General features: G+C 47.7%; 1 protein-coding gene and 1 pseudogene across 1 annotated transcript in view; one reads left to right on the forward strand and one right to left on the reverse strand.

Annotated features, from left to right (window-relative positions):
• Positions 1–20099, reverse strand: part of CACNA2D4 (calcium voltage-gated channel auxiliary subunit alpha2delta 4) — a 130819-nt gene that overhangs the window by 7152 nt on the left and 103568 nt on the right. The window contains exons 29-37 of the mRNA XM_075051148.1: positions 19289–19350; positions 18107–18121; positions 16121–16165; positions 15118–15180; positions 9123–9193; positions 8221–8296; positions 6350–6402; positions 5322–5377; positions 3900–3920 (exon numbers count right to left, since the gene is read on the reverse strand). Of these exons, the coding sequence (XP_074907249.1) occupies positions 3900–3920; positions 5322–5377; positions 6350–6402; positions 8221–8296; positions 9123–9193; positions 15118–15180; positions 16121–16165; positions 18107–18121; positions 19289–19350 (462 nt within the window). The remainder of the gene's footprint in view (positions 1–3899; positions 3921–5321; positions 5378–6349; positions 6403–8220; positions 8297–9122; positions 9194–15117; positions 15181–16120; positions 16166–18106; positions 18122–19288; positions 19351–20099) is intronic.
• On the forward strand, positions 187–3361 carry LOC142041972 (uncharacterized; annotated as a pseudogene).

Here is a 20099-nt window from a genome sequence, read left to right on the forward strand (position 1 = left end):
CCATGATCCTGATGGGTAATTTGCATCACTGTAAAACTCTCACTGAGAGCTATGGTCTCCTCTCCTCTGACACTGCCAGAGCACACAGAAAGAGGCAGGCACTACCCCGTGGAGCTTGCCATCTTAACAAAGTGGATTACATGAGAGAGAAAAGCCGGGTGATTTTCTCTGATTTTTCTCTCCACCATGGCCATCCAGCGACACAAGACATCCATTAAAAGCCAGAAACTGCGACACAATCTCCCCCCTAATGCCTTCCCCAGGTGAGTATGATGGGTACTCAAACACCTTCCTGCAGTACAGAGTCCCCAGTAGTTGTGCCTTGTGCTTTTCTTCTGAACTCTCAAAAAATGTCACTTGCAAGGCAGCCTGCTACTTAAATCCTCCCAGACTGTAGGACCCACCTTTTGGTATCATGGTTAGGTTCATTTTGCACAGATCCAAAAGCACTCAATTCCAGCGTGATACCTTGTTCTGTATTCACCCTGGATTCACACTAAATTAATCAACTAAAGTCATCGTTTCAGGGTCTGCCTGGCTGTGCTTTGTCACCATTCACCGTCCCTCTGTGCAAACCCCACATTGCAGAAACACAGAAAAGCCTCTCCTGTTTTTGCTAATGGAGAACACCTCTCCTGTCATGGGGACAAACAGTCCTGAGAACATTTGGCATGAGCAGTAGAAGACCTTGTTACTGAGGTGAATTTCAAAGGCTTAGACTTTTCTGATGAAACACGCAGAATATCCCTGTTTATGCTGTAAGGAGAGAAACTGCAAACTCTTTCCAGCTCAGACCAGCTCTGGGGCTGCTAACTGTATTCTGGCCAGTGAAGTCCCTAATGGACTAAAGGAGTGTGAGGCACAGAGTGGGAGCCCTTTCCTTCAGCCTAAATTCACTGTACTAGGGGCTGGGAAAACAGCTCCAAACTCTGAAACAGGCGGCCAGACTATCATAGTCTGGGCCAGGGACAGACCTTAGGGACATGCTTGTGGCCAGACCATGCATTGGTCCCTCAACCGTGAACCATCCAAGTCCCATTGTGTTACCCCTGGATTCGCAGCACTCAGTGACTGGGGCTGTCACCGCAGCACAGCTGTTGGTGACGGACTGTGCTGGTTCTTGCTCAGAAGAACAGCTGCGATGACCACAAAGGTGACCTGATAAAGTTGGGGCACAGCTGCTTGCAAGAATTTAGCATATTGCTTGTGTCAGGAGTGCCAAAGGGTCCTGACGTAGCAGAGACTTCATCCAGGTCCTCATTTTTCCTCTGTCCCTGGTAAAGAATGACATCCTTCACTAGCTCCAGCTTCCTGGTGTAGTGTCATCAAAGCAGATGGAGTTAAAGCAATATAAAAAACAGTGGTGTGAAAGATGGGGTGCAGGGAGGGCGTGAGTGAGACCATCAGCTTGGAAAATATGGGATGGAAGGAGATTTGAGGCCTCCCAGCCTCAGCCAGTGTTGAATCAGGGCTGTCATGCTGGACTTGGTGGGCTTGGAGAACCGGGCCTCAAGGAGAAAGTCAACTAAAGAGACTGCGTGATCGACACCCAGGATAAACGTGGCCAGCACTGCTTGCTGGCCTGACCTGCACACGTGGGCAAGAGCTGTACCTCAGCCCTGGACACAAGGACTAGAGAGGCAACGCTTGAGCAGTAATCCTGGGCTGAGCTATGCGATGGTGGCACTCCCAGGAGCAGCCTGTGCATTTGGAAGTTAGCAGTGGGAAGTGTACCAGGTTTAGTGCACTTCAGGGGCACTTTTGCCACTGGCAGTATGGGCTAAAAGTCACTCGCAGAGGTTGCATTTCTGTTTGAGTCTTTCAAGACCGTCTGCAGTTTGACGACTTGCTCGGGGTTGACTTCATCACATGCACCAAGCTGTATTTTTAAACTCTGCTAAATTGGCACAAGTCCCCTGCACAGACAATCTTAAATCAGTTTCTTGGCGCAGGCTAAATGAAAAGAAGCCACTTTAAAAGCTCCTAACTTCTGCACAGAGACAAGACCTATGACAGAGATTATGCTTAAGCCTCCTGCCACTTAATTTGCTTGGAAGCAATGCAGCTGCAGCAGTATTGAGAAGTTCAGAGAAGCCCAGTAGCATGTACATCATCGGCAAAACACTTGGGCTGAGCCTCTGCACGCACGTGCTGGATATCAAAATGTTATCAGCGCTCTGAGTCTGGTGGTCAGGGATTAGTAAACAGTCAGAGGAGCTGATAACAAATTGCAAACTTTATAGCAAAGAGTGAGTTAATTCCAGGCTGTCGTTGCTACCATCTGCACTTCCAGAAAGACTTTGTCAGACATTTGGCAACCAATCCTTCTGAGTAGCAAAGGCAGCCGCCGCGCGTTGTTATGACCTATACAGCCCAGATTGTGAACTCTCTCCCACCAGCATAAATCATCCACCAAAGTCAGTGGATTTACTCTGGGACACGAGACAAAATCTGCCACTTAGTTACAAACACAAAACACAGAATTTAATCAATTATCTTGTGAAATATCCTCTGTGAACATTACCATGCAGTCAAAAAGAAACTTTTGTGAGCTACAGAATTTTAGAAATAGTCCTTTCTAGGCTGCATACCTTGGCTGGAAGTATTTTTGGCTTAATTAAAAGCTTTCAAACCTGTGGTGATGTCCATAAAACAGAAGCCCTCACAAACACAGAGGAATGAGATGCTGAGAGCAGTGAAAAATCTGTGGAAGCAAACGTGTCTTCTCACCACCTCTGAAAAGCAGATTTGCATGGTGAGTGCAGTCTGAATATAGCATGCCCATATTCCAACAGCAAGTCTCGCCTTCCCAGAAAGCAAGACAGCTTGGGAGGCGCAAGCTGCAGAGCCAGAGGTGCACAGTCCGGCAAGGGTGAGCATTAGATCCTTGACCGTTAATTCCTCTGCACATATCCCTGAATAAATGTGTGCTCAGTTTCTCTCTCACAAAATGTCTCTTTCTCTTCATATTTTTTGCATACACCAGCCTTGGCATGCAGTCAAGAAAATATTAACTTCTCTGGCAAAAATCTACAGCCTCTTCTTAACAACACGTGCAATCCATTTCTTCCAGCCCCAATAGTATTCTTCCACCCCACTACTCCCCCACACACATGGGCACTTATTTTTTTCATCCATAGACACCCTCTCTTTTTCTTGCTCGTCTTCCTATAGTAAGGCGCATTCCAGCTATCTCTATTTCTCTGTCTCACACATACGTCTTGCTGGGCAGAGAGCAAATTGGCGAACACAAGCCAGGTATGGAAGCAGGGAGATACAAACACAGCCAGTCTGGACTTTCTCTTGGAGGGATTTCTAACTTGCCTGTAGGAGCAGATTTATGAACTAGAGTATATACTGATCAGTTGAACTGCTTGACAGTAGTTCTGCATTATCCTGGAGCTGGGCTGGGATTCATCAGAAGGAGCTAAGCCATGGGGTGTGGAAAAGACTTAAGTTGCATCTTAATAACTGAAGTCTACAAGACCTGTATTGTTTTTCCTGCAAGAAGGCACAGGTTGGTCTTTATTTTTGGCATAACAGCTGAAAAGAACGGGGCAGCTGGGAAACAAAGTGAAGAACATGCCATGGTACACAGGCTACAGGCTCATCTATGCCATAGTAATGAATGATGGTGTTGTCTGTGCCCACAGTCCCTGAGAAGGCTGGTGTGTCTCCTTTTATTGACTTCTCAGTGGCAGACCTTCAATCACCAGCTCAGCCAGTTAAATGAGCAACAGCATCGCTTGCTTCTTTGCAGTGCAGGGAAATAGAGCCTCCCTTGTCCCTGTGACACCTTTCTGCAAGTTCCCCATTGTCCAAAAGGTGGAAGAAGTCTTTCCTAGCCTGGGATTTCTAGCTAAATCCTGCTCTTTTTGCTGTTAAGTGGTTCTACTTACAGTGATGGAAGACAGCCTTGGCTGGAAAAGTCGCATCACACACACAGACACACAGTAAAGATGGAGCCACGTGACAGTTTCACATGATGGCAGCGCAACGAAGAGATGGATTTGCACACAGCAGTCATGGAGGTGATGCGGGAAAGAGATGAAGAAAGCACAAAAAGAAATGGTAATGAGCAGTGAGAACCCCCTCCCTTTTTCCTCACATCTCCTCAAGCAAAGACCAAATCAAACCGCAGCCATTTAGTATCCAGCAGCTCCCTGCAGGAACACCAGGTCAGTCTGCCCTCCAGAAAAAGCACTCCCTCCTGTACCGCCACAAGTACTGCACTTGCTCATCTGACTCTTCCTCACCAGTTTCTGCACGGGGCCACTCCCGTTACCCTGATGCGCGTGAAGCAGCAGCCAGGGCCGCGTAGAGGATAGCTGCAACTTCTACCGCCGTCTCTGGGGATCCTCTCAGGAGGAGGTGAGTGGGACCTAAACAGTACCCAGACATTGGGCTGGTTTTCCGACTAGAAGGAAATTTTGCTTTCTAAAAATGACTGTTTCCCCATTGTGCCAGGAGAGTTCAGTGCAGAAGACTCAGCCCCACAGTTAGCGGGGAAGATACCACTGTCTCCACTAAAAGCACCATTAGTGAGGATGTAATAACAGCACCTACATGGCTGCACAGAGCACTCCTCACCTTTCCCTTTGGACCGCCTCAGGGCCATTCACACCCCCCCTGCCTACAGCGGCAGGGATGGGACCGCAGAGACTTCCAGGATGTTTTTAGCAGGCAGAACTGCAGCTGCAGGGCAGGTCACTGGATTTCAACCCAGACACACCTCTGTACTGCACTCAGCTGCTGTGCAATAGCATGTGCCATCATCTTCTCTCTTCCAGAGAGGGTCCAGAAGGGCAAGTGAAGCCCCTCAATGTGTTACTGAACCTTACAGGTTTCTGGGTAGCTTCCTGGGACCCCTGCTAGGCTCCAGAGAGCCTGCTGCTCCAGCTCTGCTCTGTCCTGTCCTGTAGGCTACCCTCAGGAAGGACTGGAAGGGAGCCTTTCCAACTGAAGGGCTTTGCAGCTGATGGTCTCTCTCCTCCCACTGCATGTAGGGTGGGGGTCCTCAGAAAGAATAGCCTTCCCCTGCCCCAGCAGTTACCCTGAGGAAAGCAAGTAGCATGCTCCGCATCGCACACACCTCACCCTGATTGCTCTGGTGCTGCGGCAGCCTGAAATGGGGGTGGAAATGGGGGGAGACAGGGTGGTGGTGGGACCTGGAAGCTGGATTCCAGTGTCCACGGAGGGAGGGGTGACAGGGCAGATGGCAGGCTCCTTGCACGAGGCCAGGCTTCCCCATACAGCTTCTTCTGCCACCAGTGGCTGTAACACTCACGTGCTGTGGGGCGGCTGGACTCTTGTGTACTCACCATCTGCCAAGTTGTCTGAGTGCCAGAAGCTACTCATGTTAAACTCCAAAAGGAAGCTGTCAAAAGAGCAAGAACAGAGGATGCTTTTTCAGCAGCCTGGAAGGGTGCAGGTGTCAGGGAGATGGCCCCGTTGCCTGGCGAGTATCAGTTCCAAAACATTTACTATGAATTTGCTGGCAGTGGAAGTCTGAGTTTGGTTTTTTTTTAAACTTTTTTTTCCTCTCCACATGATAGACTGTATCATGGGATCTGTACTGTGGAATATCTGAATGGGCTTTTTCCTGAAGTACATACTATGAGGGGGCCTCACCAGCGAAGGAAGGAATGAGTACAGCAGCCCCTGGGGCTGGAAGGGGATTCAGTCACCGTGAGACCCTCCTGAGGAGCAGGCACGGGCCGTCAGGGAGCCCGTACTCTGGCTACTCGGAAGTAGGTGCACGTCACATTGAATTATTCTGTACCAATACGCTCAAGCCCTCGGAGCTGGATCTTTTCCACACCTCCCTTTTTGCACACCCAGCAAGCTGAGCAGTGGCCCTTTCATCCTAATTTGAACTTGAACTCCGATTCCCCCCAGCAGTTTGAGGTGAGCCTGAATCCAGCCCTTGATTCAAGGCCTCCCCTCTCTCTTCCCTCGTGTCTCACTCAGACCTGAGCTCCCTGGCTTCCTTCCTTCAGCCTTTGTCCCCTGTGAAACAAAGGTGTACATTTGCTCATCACGGGCAAAGGAGACAGGCAAGAGGACTTGGCATCAAGGATCTGCACGGGGCCCCAGGAGACCCGAGTCCTATTTCTGACTCTGCCACTTTGTACTGAGTGACTTCAGGTAAATCCCAGACCCACTCTGGGCCTCTGCCTCTCAAAATGGGAATGGTAATAGTTTTCTGTCTCCCAGGAGCAAGGCGCTGAGCTGAATGTCAGGAGAAGGCTGAGAGCAATGCCCTATGTGGGGGCTTCTGCTTGCAGCTTTCTCAGCTCTTGCCCCGTTGGTCTGAGCCTCCCAAACACCCCCATCTTTTGGTACTCACATGAGGAAATCACTTATCAGCCATTTCACTGCAGCTAGAAAGGCATAAATTGGCTGGAGAACAAAAGAAGAAATGAGAAATACTATAAGGACCTGGTCAGAGAGTTTATAATTGTTATGCAGGACCCAACGTTTCAGACCAATTCCCTGACCAGAGCTCTCGAAGACAGGCTGGAAATTCAAGGTCTGGGCATCACTGGAAAATGTTCAAAATACATCAAAAGCCAGCAGAGCTGCCTTGCTACTAATAATATCTTCTCACCCCCTCCCCATCAGGGTCAGGGAGTTTATCACAAAAGTATGAAGGACTTTGAAGATGTAATTGCTTGATGATTTCTCTCCAGTATGGACGACCTTGAGAACTCAGAGCAGGAGAGAAACACAGCTAAATGGGACACCACCAGTTTAGGATGCTTTTATATTCTGATAGCAAGTGGTGTTTCTGGGACAAGCAACAGCATTGCCCAGGATTTAGTATTATCTGCCATTGATTGGTTATGCTTAACTGTGCTTTCATCCAGCTTTTCCTCAAGATGGCATGACTTCTATCAGCTTCCTGCTTTTCAGTTACAAATTGGAAATCCAGCATTGTCCCAGGGACAATTCAACTGCAGAGGATCCTGCTGCTTCTTTTCTTCATGGTAACCATGTCTAATTTTCATCTCTCCCTCTCATAATCACACTGTATCCTCAAACCCAAACCAGATGCAGCAATCACAGGACACAAGATAATGTTCCATTACTGCTAACTGATTTATCTTCAGCCAAAATAAGTCAGCAAATAGTGAAATGTATAGATGGTTGGGAATTTGACTGATTTTTATGTATGTATATGAAAAATTGACTTTTCTTGATTTCTTCCTTTTCAAGGGTTTCGCTAAGAGGGGAAAAGGACAGATGGAGGCTGAATGCTCACCTTTTTATTCTCTTCTCAATTCACCTAGGTTTTGGCAGCTCATATTTTGTGACATTTCTTTCAGTAATCAGAATTGGAGGATATGATCAAGCAAATATTTTCACTACAATCACAGTATTTTCTCTATCCAGCATAAATATAGCCATTGCAAAACGGACATATTGTTAAAAATGTAACATGTTGTTAAAAAGTAATATTTTGTTGAAAATTCTTTTACTGGAAAACAATTACAATGTCATGCTGCAAGAAGTACTTCCAGCACGCTACATTTTAAAGTATCAAAACCTGATCATAACAGTAATAAACTCATCCCTGTTTAGGGTTGCTTCAACTAGTTTGAAGGGAACTGAGTGTTGAGTAGTTACTGAGTTCTGCCTGTTTCTGTCTGTTAGGGGCCGGGTTAGGAAGGTAGAGTGGGATTAGATTATTAGCTTGTTCTTGAGATTGCATTTGGGTACTGGCAAAACTGTTCCCTCTGACAGTCTGTTCCCTGGGCTATCAGCTTTTCTCTGATGCTTTAACCCCTCTCTCTGTTGCTCCAAGCCCACTCATTCTTCCCTGAAAGGCCGACAGCTTTCTTCCAAATGCTCTGTTCCCTGACAGTGCAACTCTCCTTTTTGAGCTGCTGAGTAAAACCATGACCTGTTCATTTCAGCTGCTCGCTGGTTCCTTGGCTTTTAGGAGAAGCTTCACATACTCTAGCTCCTGTCCTCTCTCTGGTCCTTACGACTTTCAGTGAGAACCTATATGCCAATAGAGAGCCAAATCGGAAACCAGTCAGTGGCCATCACTGCCTCAGAAATCTGCCTTAGATGAATTTGGACATTCCCATCATTTGAAAGCAAACATCTACTGAACTTTTTTGGGGAATGTGCTACATCAAGGTGTTGGAGATGTCCTAGGAGAAAGCCTCTGCAGCCAAGGCCAGAGATGGCTGCATGCCGACAGATACGTACGCTGAGCAGAGGCCGGGCACCGCTGTGGTGGTGGTAGGGTACTTTACACATTGCTTGATAATCATACATGGTCACCCTGCAATCAAAACAAAACAAGCAAACAGTCAAAAGCAAGCAATGCAACTCCCTATGGGGGACACAACGTCAGCTTTTTCTAAAAAATTTCCTGTATGGAAGAACTAAAGCAGTGGCCTGCTTACACGTGTCTTTGCTGTTTGGCCAGTGCTGGATCTTGCAAAGCGAGAAATACAGGCTCTGGATTAATGTAACTGGGTCAGTACAGGAGGAAATATGTCCCTAATTTCAAATGGTGAGTAAAGCAGGCTGTGAAGCAGGAGAATTATAATTGTAACTACCTCAGGTCCCCCTAGTTCCTGTTTACAAGCCACTGAAACTCTGAACTCTCTTATGACATAGGCTGGGGGAGTGGAGTGAGACGAACAGAGGTATTTTTAGGAGAAAAAGAAATGTGCTCAGCCAGCTGCAACAGCACATCTGGGGGGCTCTCAGACAACTGCTCATAGAAAGGCTTTCCAAGTGGCAGAAGGAACTGAAGCACTTTATACCCAAAATGCCAAGAAGTGTTTCCCATAGCACCTTGCCCTGGAAAAGACAGAGGAGCAGCTGCTTTCTGGCCACATGGAGATCAGGAGTTAATGTCTCTCTCGGCACTTTGCAGCAGGTGGAAGAGCAGGAGATGAGGAGGAACAGGGTGTGTGGTGACAAGGCCTGAGCAAGTCAGGGGAGGGGGCAGGTAGCTAAAGGAGCTTTTGTATCAAAGAGAGTCATATGCATCAGTATGTGCATTTTCCCATGTTCAGGTGCTGCTTATGGGGACCAATATGCCTGACCCACACACCAGCTGAAGAAAGAGAAGTACAGTGCAGAGATCCCCCACTTACCGCCTGAACATGCCCATGTTTAGCAGCTGGGTCATTACTGAGCCATCCACTGCACCAAAAAATTTTCCAGTCTGCAAGCACAAGAAAGGAAAAAACCAGAATAAACTGACAACAGTAAAATTTCCAAGTGCTCAATGGCTCCAGCCAATCTAGTCTGTCTGGAGGCCTACTACACATAACAAGTGTTTTATAAGGAGGTAACGCCGAGCTTTGTCCTTTGGCTGGCTGGAAAGCTCGAGGGAGGACTTCCCCCATTGCCAGCTGGGCATCCTGCACCGTTCCTACTGCACTTGGAAATGATTTAGCCCACGTAAGTCCCTGCAGCTTGTGACAGAAAAAGGCAGACTCTTAAGCTGCAGAGACCCAGGTACATTGATTCACTGGAAGCCTGGGCTCTCCTGTGGGCTTTTGTGAATCCACATTCTCTGGATCTGAATGCTTGACTCTCTTTCACTTGAGCCTCTCTGCTAGCCCATGGCTACAGTGGCTTCAGAAGCCTCCACTGTCCTGCTGCCCTGCTGCCCTAGGTGAAATAACCCACCATGCGTAAATGTGCTGTACAGATTTATTTAGGTAGCAAATGCAATTTTACAACTCACTGCTGTGCAAGTTCTGAGCAGGCAGTAACCCAAAAACCACAACACAAACCAATCCATCCCTTTAGCTTACACACTATGCACTGGCCTGGCCAGAGCTGTTGCACAGGCTCCACTCTAGCAAAAGTTGCATTTTTGCGGGGGGCAACAATCTCCAAATCTCAACTGCATCCCTGGACTAAAAGCGGAGCTTGTGGCCCTCTGGTCCCATTTACGTTTTGGAGTCAATAACCTCAAGTACAGTCCCAATCCCAAATCTGGGAACTGCTGCTGTAAAGACTTCTTCAAACAAACCACAGTTCTGGCTTTCCTGATTACTAAACCATGACAAATCTGTTGCAAAAATGCTTCAAATCTGCCAAGTCCAGTGCTTTGTTTGCAAGCAAGTAAATAAAATACTCGTAAATAATAAGAGTGCAGATATGAGCTGTCCTTCGTCTGTTTTCCTGGCTCGTGGGTCTTGACATAGTAAATAGCTCCCATATGTTATGGAAGTGTTCACACAATTTGGGGGGGACATTTTACTTTTCCACTGATAGGCTAGCAGTCATTTAGCATGTATTAGCAGATGACAGATTACTTCATTTATTTGAGTGGGGCATTTCCACTAAAAAAACAAAACCCTTAGGCAGATTTACCTAAGATCATATGGTAATCATCTAACAGTAGTGTTACACGATTATGAGCCTCTTCTCAACAGGGTTTAGCAGGCGTTTCACTGTATAAATTGATACATAGCATCAACTCCCCTTTGAGCATTTAGGCTGTAATCATCTCAGACATAGTCAAATGTCCCTGAGCAAGCGCTAACTTTTTTCACCTCCCTTCTTCTTTCAATCTGATTAGGGTGGTGAGGAGGCCAGCTGCTTCCATTTAATACCGGTCTGCAGCCCCAGCAGGAGGCAGAGCAGTGGGATTTAACGCAGTGCAAGCTGCAGTTGGTGTGGCAAGGGGAGGGGGCCACTGCAGGACTGTAAATGCGGCCTGCCCTGTCCAGAGATGCTGATGTCTGACCCAATTTCTCCAAGTAGGATGTCTTTCCTATAGGTACAAGTATGAGGAGTTATTAGTGTAATTGAGAGTAAGGCCTAGGGAATGTGTTCAGAAAAGCATCAGCAAACTGGCCTTTAGCATCAAATCAGACCTTCAAAGCTTGGTGCTGTTTCAGGTAGCCTGTGCAGGTAGTAACACAGGAAAGCATCACTTGGCAGAAACCAACGTGGTCCTGTACTGAAGCGGCATTTTGCAAAGCAGCTCTCATTACAACCTGCTTCCTCCAGTGACTGGCTGCTGCTCTCCCAGACATCCCTCTGCTGTGTTTGTCCTAACTCCCAGCTCTGGGCAGGTTTCCCCAGGCCTTTGCGATTTTAGAGGTTCACAGTACAAAGCATCGCCTCTGACATCCTGTGTGACACATGCTGTATCACATCCCCCTGCAGCTGAGAGCGTACAAGTACATATGCAGGCTACGCACAGGAAGAAGATGCATTCTGGAGCACCCATACGCCTCAAAAGCTACATCACTGCTTACAGACGTATATGCATCCGTGCTTTGCTGGCTCATTGAGAAATTTGCACTTTTGGTACACACAAAAGCTGTAGACAAGCAGAATCTGCTAAATGGGCCAGGCTTTGGGTGAGCAGGCAGCCTCCTCGCTGCATGGCTCAAACGAAGGCAGCCCTTGCTTCTCCACAAGCTCTGCCCAGCCCTGGTGGGATCTTGGCCTTTTAGCTCCCACCCTGTCCCTGGAGTCCCACCTGAGCAGAGCTTGCAGACATACCCTGAAAGATGCCTCAGGGAGCAGGCAGCAGTCCTAGAGAAAGAGGTTTGGTGAGTGAGGGGACATCTGGATGCAGCAGGCGGAGGGAGCTCGAGACCCACGATCCGCAGCTGTGCCTCTGGCTGGCACAAAAGGCAGCTAAAAACTCAGGGGTGGTTGTGGGCCCAGGGCTGCAAACATCAGCAGAAACAGCACCATAGCGTGGAGCAGCCCTCTTGCCTGCCACTTATTTTCCTGCCCTGCCCTGCCCTAGATTGCCTGGTCCTCTCCCTCACTAACTGCCTTCTCCTGGCTCTGACTATTAACTCTTTGCTCCCTCCAAGATAAGTCTGGATGGGGAGATTAGCCCAAATTAAGAGATTACCCATTCTTCCCCAAGTAATCCTGCAGGGAGCTTCCAACTCGTCACTCACTAAAATCCTGAGTCCATCTTTCTTCCGTGGTGGCTTCTGGCTGCCAGTAAGCTTCCTGATGCCTTCAGACAGAGGTTATTAGAGTTGATCCCCTGCCCTGATCCCCCATCCCAAGGGCAGAGGGGAGCAGAGCCTGAGCCAGGCTGTCCTCACCCTGGTCCTGTGTGAAGCTGCTCTGGTTTCCAGTGTGGTCACCCAGGGAAGGAGGTGTGGGCAGCAGGCAGCCCTGGGGAGGCAGTGGGCTGAGCGCACCATAAAGCACCGCAGCCCCAAGGAAGCGAGCAGAGAGTTGGAGCAAAACATCTCAGAGCCCCCGGAGCAGGTCTCCAGCATCAGCTGCTCATCTGGGGGCTGTAAGAACACAGGCACTTTGGCACCTCTCCGCTATTCTTAGCTTGCGCTTTGCCTTGGGAAGCAGGCGTTCTGGACACGACAGCTCCTTGGCTGTCTTCCTCGGGAAAGCGGGGATGCCCGTGGGATCCTGCTTTTGCTGGAGCCACCACCGCCCGTGGGGCTCAGTGGGGCAGATGGCTCACCTGTGCACCCTCACTCCTTCAGCGTCTGATAAACTCACTCCCATCCCAGCCGGTGGGGCAGAACAGGCAGTGTGCGGGCAGGCTGCCCTCCTCCCCGCTGCTGGGCTGAAATGCTGACCCAGGCAGCTGAGCCACTCTTGCTGGTTCTGGTGTCTGGTATGAGGCAGGGAGGGAAGGCAGTGAACTAGCTGACTTCTCCAGAAAGCCAAAATACTCACAAAAATCCAGGTATGGGATTTTTTTTTGGCATTATGTTAAAGGACGCACTGAGGGAAGAGTGTGGGATGGGGCAGGGAAGGCCACATAGCAGCAAGTGATCCCATGCAGCAACATGCAGGTGGCAAGGCTATGAAACCCGGGGTACTGATTTAATGCTGCTGCTGTCCTGAATTCCCTGTAGGGTTTAACAGTGTGGACACTCATGGTGCCACCAGGAAATAAAAGCAGTAACTGGGCCAAGATAAAGAAATCAGAAGAAAAGTAGTGGCGAACTCTCCGAGGTCAGGGGAGGTAACAGCTGGAGGAGATGACAGCTCTGGTGCCTGCCAAAATGCCTGATCTTGGAGGCATGTGGATAATCTTTATAATTTACCCAAATCTACTATAATGCCACGTTTCTGCTAGTCAGATCTTTCAGAGATGAGCTTTTGGAAAAACCCATTTTCCATAAGATGCAGGAAAAATAGAACCCAGGAGGGTGGTGCTGAGGACAAACAGTAGACGTGATAGCTAAAGGGTGTAGTTCCCTTTATCTGTGGACACATGCCACAGGACTCAGTAAATCACCTTTGAAAATGCTGTGGGGGTCAGAGGAGGAAACATCAGTTCCTAAGACTACCAGCCCATCCTGGACATGTAGAAGGACCTGGCCTCCCAGAGTAGAGAGCCAATAAAACTTTACAGCATTTTCCTCCCTTATTGTTCAAGTTTTCTTTACTTTTCTTTTGGCATACCATGTCATTGAAGGGGCACTTTTCCTGAAATATTCAGTGTCCTGAGTAGGTCACTTTCCCGACAAAGAGTTGGTTATTCCTTGCAATATGCCCCTCTTCTTTTCTGTCTGTATCACCCCCTGGTGCCACTGTGTTGCTGATTCATTTTGCTTTGTGAGTCTCAGCAGTTCTCATTTTGGCCTCTCTGAACTTACTGTGTAGTTCCTGCAGAATTCACGATCTCACCTTTTTCTTTTGCCAGCCTATTCTGAATATGCTAACCAACACAAGTCCAGATGGGAAAACATGGGACTCATATAGCTGACATTTTCCATCTAAATATCCATCTAAAAATTCCTCCTCTTTCTTTTCTGTCCCAGCTACTTTGAGATCAATGCCACTGCTTCACACTTCACTCTTTAACCAGAACTTCTTTAACAGCCTCTTGTAAGGGACTCTGTTCAAGGCTTTTAGAAAAAATGAAATGCAGTAGGTCATCCATTCTCCCTTATCTCCTGATTCACTCTCACTTTCAGAGAACTATGGCTGATAACATAGGTTTTCTTCCTTTACAGAAGCTGTGCTACTTGTCCCAATCACATTCATCGGGTGTTCTGTTACTTTATTTTTAATTTCCATTTCAACTTGTTTGTCACATCTTGAAGAAAGTAATTTCTGGGATCGGATCTACTGCCTTTCAGAAATATGCATACAGTATTTGGTAACTCCAGTACTATGGCAATTTTAATGAAACTCTGCACTTCTGTCAGTAACAAAACTGCTTCATTTCCCATTTCTTCTTTAAGCCCACACTTGCTATTGACTTATTGCTTTGTAGTTTATGAGGCTGTTCCAACATGTCACTTTCTGACATACAAATCTATGGCCTTTTATTATTTTGAAACAAATAGCTCTGTGGTGAATTTACTGGAGAGCAGAAAAGTATAGCTAAACCATGCAGTGGTGGGTAGTGTTGACTTTACCCAGGCTGTATGGTATGTCGCATCACAAACTGTGCCCCTTCAGCTCCCTAGAAATGGTTGTGGAGGCACTGGCAGCAGGAGGAAAGGAAGCAACTTTTGTTGCTTATATTTTTATTACCATTCTGAGTCTTTTTCCTCACTCGTTTCAACTCTGCGAGTCCAGTAAATCCTCCAGTTCTTTAGGCGTGCTCCTGTTTCCAATTTGCTTGCATGTTTTTTTTCTTCATTTTTGCCTTTGGCATGTTGCTTTTACCATCCTCTCAGTTTCCTTTCCTGAAGAATGCCTGCTTTGACTTCAGAGGCGCTCAAAAGCGCTGCTCCCTTCCCTTCCCTTCCCTTCCCTTCCCTTCCCTTCCCTTCCCTTCCCTTCCCTTCCCTTCCCTTCCCTTCCCTTCCTTTCCCTTCCTTTCCCTTCCTTTCCCTTCCTTTCCCTTCCCACATCAGGGCACACCTGCCTTCTGGGGCTGTCTCAGATCATCTTTCAGTAGCATCTGTGCCGAGGGAAAGGAGTCTAATTTCCTCACTTCTGATAAAAAGATATTTTGATTAGTTCCTTCCTTATCACTGCAAACTCCTTCCTCATCTAGGATGTGCTGTCACTCTGCCAGGAGGCTTCCCCCTCACCGCACAGCTGAATTTAATTACACCGTGGCCACCTTTATTACACAATTGAACTTCATTTGTTTTAACCAGCTCTGGTGGGTTATTTAGGAACAAGCTGAGCCGTTCTCCTCCTTCTCTTATGCTCTCTTACCTCTGCAGGTCTTTTGGAAACGAGTATAAAGCCGTTGTTATCAACAAGGAAGCAATTCAGAATCTGCAAAGATGAAAGAGAAGCAACATTAAAGACAGCTTTTTCCATGGCTGTCTGGTACACAAGCACTGTGTGCAGTATGGAGCGGTGTGGGCTTGTGCTTATGGCAACAGCCTTGGCATTTCCATGCCTAGCCCCACGGCTCAGCTACCATGAGTTTTACACAATTGACTTTTCCCTCTCTGCCTCCATTTTGAGGTATTTAGTTCGTGAGCTGTCTGTGACAGAGATTGTCTCTTGTCAGGGCTGTGTGCAGGCCTAGCAGGCTGTGAGCCACACTTAAGAAGGCAAGGCATCCTGCAGGAAGAGACAGGATACTTGGAGTGCACTTCTCTTTAATAAAATGGTATCTAATGCTTTCCATCTTCAGATTTCAGAGTTTTATAACACTCATGAAAATAACCCTCTCCTCACCACTGAGCGCCAGTGCTGGTCTTATTTTTATTTTGCAGAGCAGGAAATAAAGGCATAGTGTTTGGATGAAAAACTTTAGGTCTCACAGGGAAAAGCTAGGATGCAGAGGAAATCCTACATGAACATAGAATGAAAATTCTCTGGTGATCCTGCTCTCCTGTCCCAAATATGCCTGAGACCAAGTCTGAAGCAGTGGCATAAATGCAAAGAGGGGTGTTCAGCATGCATGTCATGCTGACAGCCACTTCCTTTGGAAGACCTGGGATGCCAGTGAGACAGCCTTAGAGGAGATGGACTCTCCTTAGAGTCACTGGCTGGAATCCCCATGCCCCGGCCTGACATCTCACAGCTGAGGGGAAGACCTAAACTGCAGGTTTGTCTCAACAGCATAAGGTCCTGCCTCAGCTGTGCAACCTCTCGTGCGGAGACAACAGGCAATACCTTTTTTGCAGGGGAGACAGAGATCTCCACAGAGCAGGTAGTCAATCACACCCATCACAGGTACAGAGAAGAAATCTGGGCAACTTACATCATCCTGACAGCTTAGCGGACAGGCACCGTCCAAGGCACTGCACTGGAAAGGAAAAGCAGGGAGTTAACCATGGCATGATCTCATCTTACAGTCTCCCCCTTGGGACTCCCGAGCTAAAGGTCTCCATACCAGCATGCCATAAAGCTCTGCAGTTTAGCTGCCATTTCTATCAAGATGAGCTCTAGAGCATGCACAGGTATGATCCCCGCAAGCTGCCCACTCAGTGGCTCTGCATACTCCCCACCTCTCTGAGCAATGTCTCCTTTGCTGAGGGCTCTGATCCTGCACCCCCTCCCTGATCGCTTCCATCAGTACCTATGCACTTTGAGCAGAGACTTGTTAATGAAGCGGGCAGTATCAAGCTCTCTGGCTACGAAAGCAAAGGTTATTGTGCACCGGTGAGAAACCAGCATGCATTTCAGCATCTGCTCAGATCTGGACTAAACACATGGCATGGTATTTTAGATCAAGATTCTTCTCAGGCAGGGATTTTTTTGTTGTTGTTGCTGTTGGTTTCTTTATTCTCCAGACAGCTAATGATAAAATAGGATGTGAATGGTGCTTGTGTAGCCCAAGGCACCATCCATTTGTTTCATTTAGGATTTCTGTGTACTGGACTTGACATGTGTTTCACAACACTGAACTGGGTGGGGACACGAGGGGTTAAGTGGTGAGTAACAAAGCCCTTCAGGTGCTTATTGATTTCATAATTGTTCCGAGTTTGCCGTGGCTGCATGTGTCTGTCTCTTTGTGTTATTTTTTAATGCTATTTTCTCTAGCAGCGGAGGGAAGAAAGCTGACATGGTGTTGCCATTTCTGTACATGGGGTCCCCTTCCTGCCAGAGGTTTTCTGGGGTCAGGGAAGGACACTGATGTGTTGCGTAGCCTGTCTGCTCTCAGCCAGCTGCCCTTTATTTCCAAAAACCCCTTATACATAAGTCCCAGCCCCCTTTCTGGATGATTCTCAGTAACAAGAGGTGAACTTGCCATTTCAAACCACAAGACGACCATTACTTTCAGTTAGAATTTATTTCTCCTCTTGAGTTTTGCAGAATAAAACCAGTAGTTTCAGGTTTACATCCCTCTGCTCAACTTCAGAGGAGGCTTGTAGATGCCTGAGTTTGTTTCAAGCCCCATGGCTTTGCAATATTGCATGCTTACGTTCCGACTCCAACTGGCTTTTTGAGGTTCCAGGGATGATGGTTTAAAAACATCCCTTTACCCACAGTTGCAAGCATTGTCTTACCCCTGCCTCACCACAAAACAGCATTGGGTTGTTTTGTCTCCCTGGATGTATGCATAGAGGTGGCCTTGTACTTCATCCCTGGTAGGTTCCTTCCTTTAGTCAGCAGAGAAATATGGCCACAACAAACCACAGTTATGGCCTTGGAGGATAACAAATACAGAGCCCAGAGCTTGGAAATCAGAACAGAAACCCAGGTGAACCAGAGTGGTTTCCCACAAGAAGGGCCTGTGTCTCACAGCATCTTCCTCAGCAGTGTGAGGACTGAGTCTCGCTGCCGCTGCTCTTCCAGACCTGGAGAAGGTCCGGCAGTGCCTGGTGCTGCTCTGGCCATGCAGCAGTGGGACCGTGGTGAGGAACCTGGTCTGAGAGCACTGGCAGCTTGCAGGGAACCCCTGAGCAGGGCGCAGAGCTGAACCTGAGCTCCCTGGTTGCTCTGAGACCACATCTACTGCCTTACGGGCACAGCTCCCTCCTCAGAGACCAGCCTACTTCACAGCATCCTCCTGCTGTTGGTCAGGTCTCTGAAATGCTGTGACCCAGGGCACTTTCAGCTTTGCCAAAGACACTTAATTACTGTGAAGACAAACACAGCGCACGACAGGCTTGGACCGACTCCAGTGACTACAGACAAGGGACCATGCCTATAATATGCTGGCACACAAACGACACAATTACGAAGCCAAGCTGCGGTGAGGCACGCCGGGATGCCTCCCTGTCCCCAGCTTTTGTCTACTTACATCACTGTCATTGGGCTGGGAGACGGGAGGCACAGCATGGATGTCCAGAGTGGCACAGCATGTGGTGAAGCAGGGGAGAGAGAGAAAACAAAATCTGTTAGTCATTCCTCTGTCAAACGGCGGTCACGTCCTGGGAAACCATATGCAGGCTTTTTTCATACCAGCACCTACCAGGGCTGTGGCATGCAGGCGCTTGGCACACAGGCCTCCTTTCAGCTTCTTTAATAAGCCTTCCCACTTTCACTGAACGCCCATGCGGGCTTGCTTGTGTGAGAGCTGCCTGTGTATGGCCCTCAGGAGATTTTTTAAAATGAAGCTCTCTGCTGATGCTTCAGGATGTGCTTACGTGCTTTGCAGAAGTCTTTTTAGCTCAGGTTAGATTTACGTGATCTCCCACTTGCAAGGATGCTCCTGCCACTGCAGCCAACTCTGGGCTTTTCCATTCCCCACGTGTTCTCGCTCTCAGCAAGCAGCCTCCTGCCCTCCTATCTTCTCTGTCATTCCTGTCTGATGACAGGTCCCTCTCCTGACAGCACAGAGTCACTTTTGCTGTGTGCTGCTTCGGTCCTGTCAATCTCACCCCTCCAGTATACCTCCCTGAAAGCAAAGCCTGGGGGGAAGGACCCTGGGTGGTAAGGGAAGGGTGTTTCACTTTTCCTACCTCTCAGACTGGGAGGGACTGTTTTAATTATTCCACTTCTCTCAGTCCGGCAACAGTGTCCAAAATCAGGACAAGACTGAAAGCTTTTCCCTGGAGCAAATAATTTTTATTTTGGCAAGCTGGTAGCGTTTTGTTACTGTTATCAAGATGATAAGAGAGGGCAGTAGATTTTTTTTCCATGTGCCCAGAATTGCAGATTTCCATGAGGTTTCTGAAAGGCTGAATGAGCACAAACATATTTCCACAATTAAATGTGTCATATGCAGCAGAGCTAATGCCAGGCCAGGATGGTGACACTGTCAACATGGCATTTGCGGAACAGACTCACAGCTCACATGGCATTAGTGCCGTCAAAGGATTACAGAAATGTGTGACTTCAAACTAATCTACTTCATAAATCTTTTAATATGAATTTTGCAAAAGCCCTCATCAAAATGCCATCATATGTGATGTAACATAGCATCAACCTAGCTGATGAAGAGCATTAAACTGTCTCTCTGCGTGATTGCTGATGCTCCTACCTGTTGCATGGCCATCCAAAACTTGCGTTGGAGCAACTCCAGCTTAATTTGCACACCCACCGCTATGGGAAACAAAAAGGGGGTGGAGGATGAAAAGAGGAATGTGCAAGAGAGAGAAAGACAAACACAAGTTAGGAAAGGAGGAGTAAATATTTGCCCAAAGTGATAGGATGGAAATTGCAATTGCAACCTGCTTCCGCATGTGAATGATAAGCATTGGGGGATCAGCGCTGAGTCAGACTGCCAAGTGAGAGTCACAGGTTTAACAAGGTAGAGGAAAAGGGGACACCAACTGTACTGAGGTACTGACACCTCCCTCCCACTAAACACTATGCAGCTACAAACAAATTAACAAAAAAACCCAAACCAAAAAACAACCAAGAGAGTGAGCGCATGAGCTTTCATCTTTGTCTTTTGTAGATTTGCCTGGCCAGAGTGGATGTTTCTCGTCACCCCAGCCTCAAGTCCTGTACCACACAGCATCAATCAGAAATAAAGTAGGTCAGTGTGAGGAAGGGATTAATTCAAAAACCCACCTGTCCCAAGGGGAGACCACAGTGATTTAGATTGCTCCTAAGCCACTACAAAAGCACAAAACCATGAATGCCACTTGACAGAAAAATGTCGTTTAGAAGTAGTGCTTTGTTACCTGGTCGCAGCCTAGCGCACGCTGGGCTAAGCAAAAGTGTGTGTGTGTGTGTTTCTTAATTAATTGCGTCCTAATTTCTTGGCTTAATTTCTCTTGTATTTCCAGCATCATGTTCCTGAAGTAAGGCATAGCTCCACAGGAGAAGAAACGGTGCAGGGTCTC

The sequence above is a fragment of the Buteo buteo genome, chromosome 19, assembly GCF_964188355.1.
Source record: "Buteo buteo chromosome 19, bButBut1.hap1.1, whole genome shotgun sequence".
NCBI classification, from domain to species: domain Eukaryota; kingdom Metazoa; phylum Chordata; class Aves; order Accipitriformes; family Accipitridae; genus Buteo; species Buteo buteo.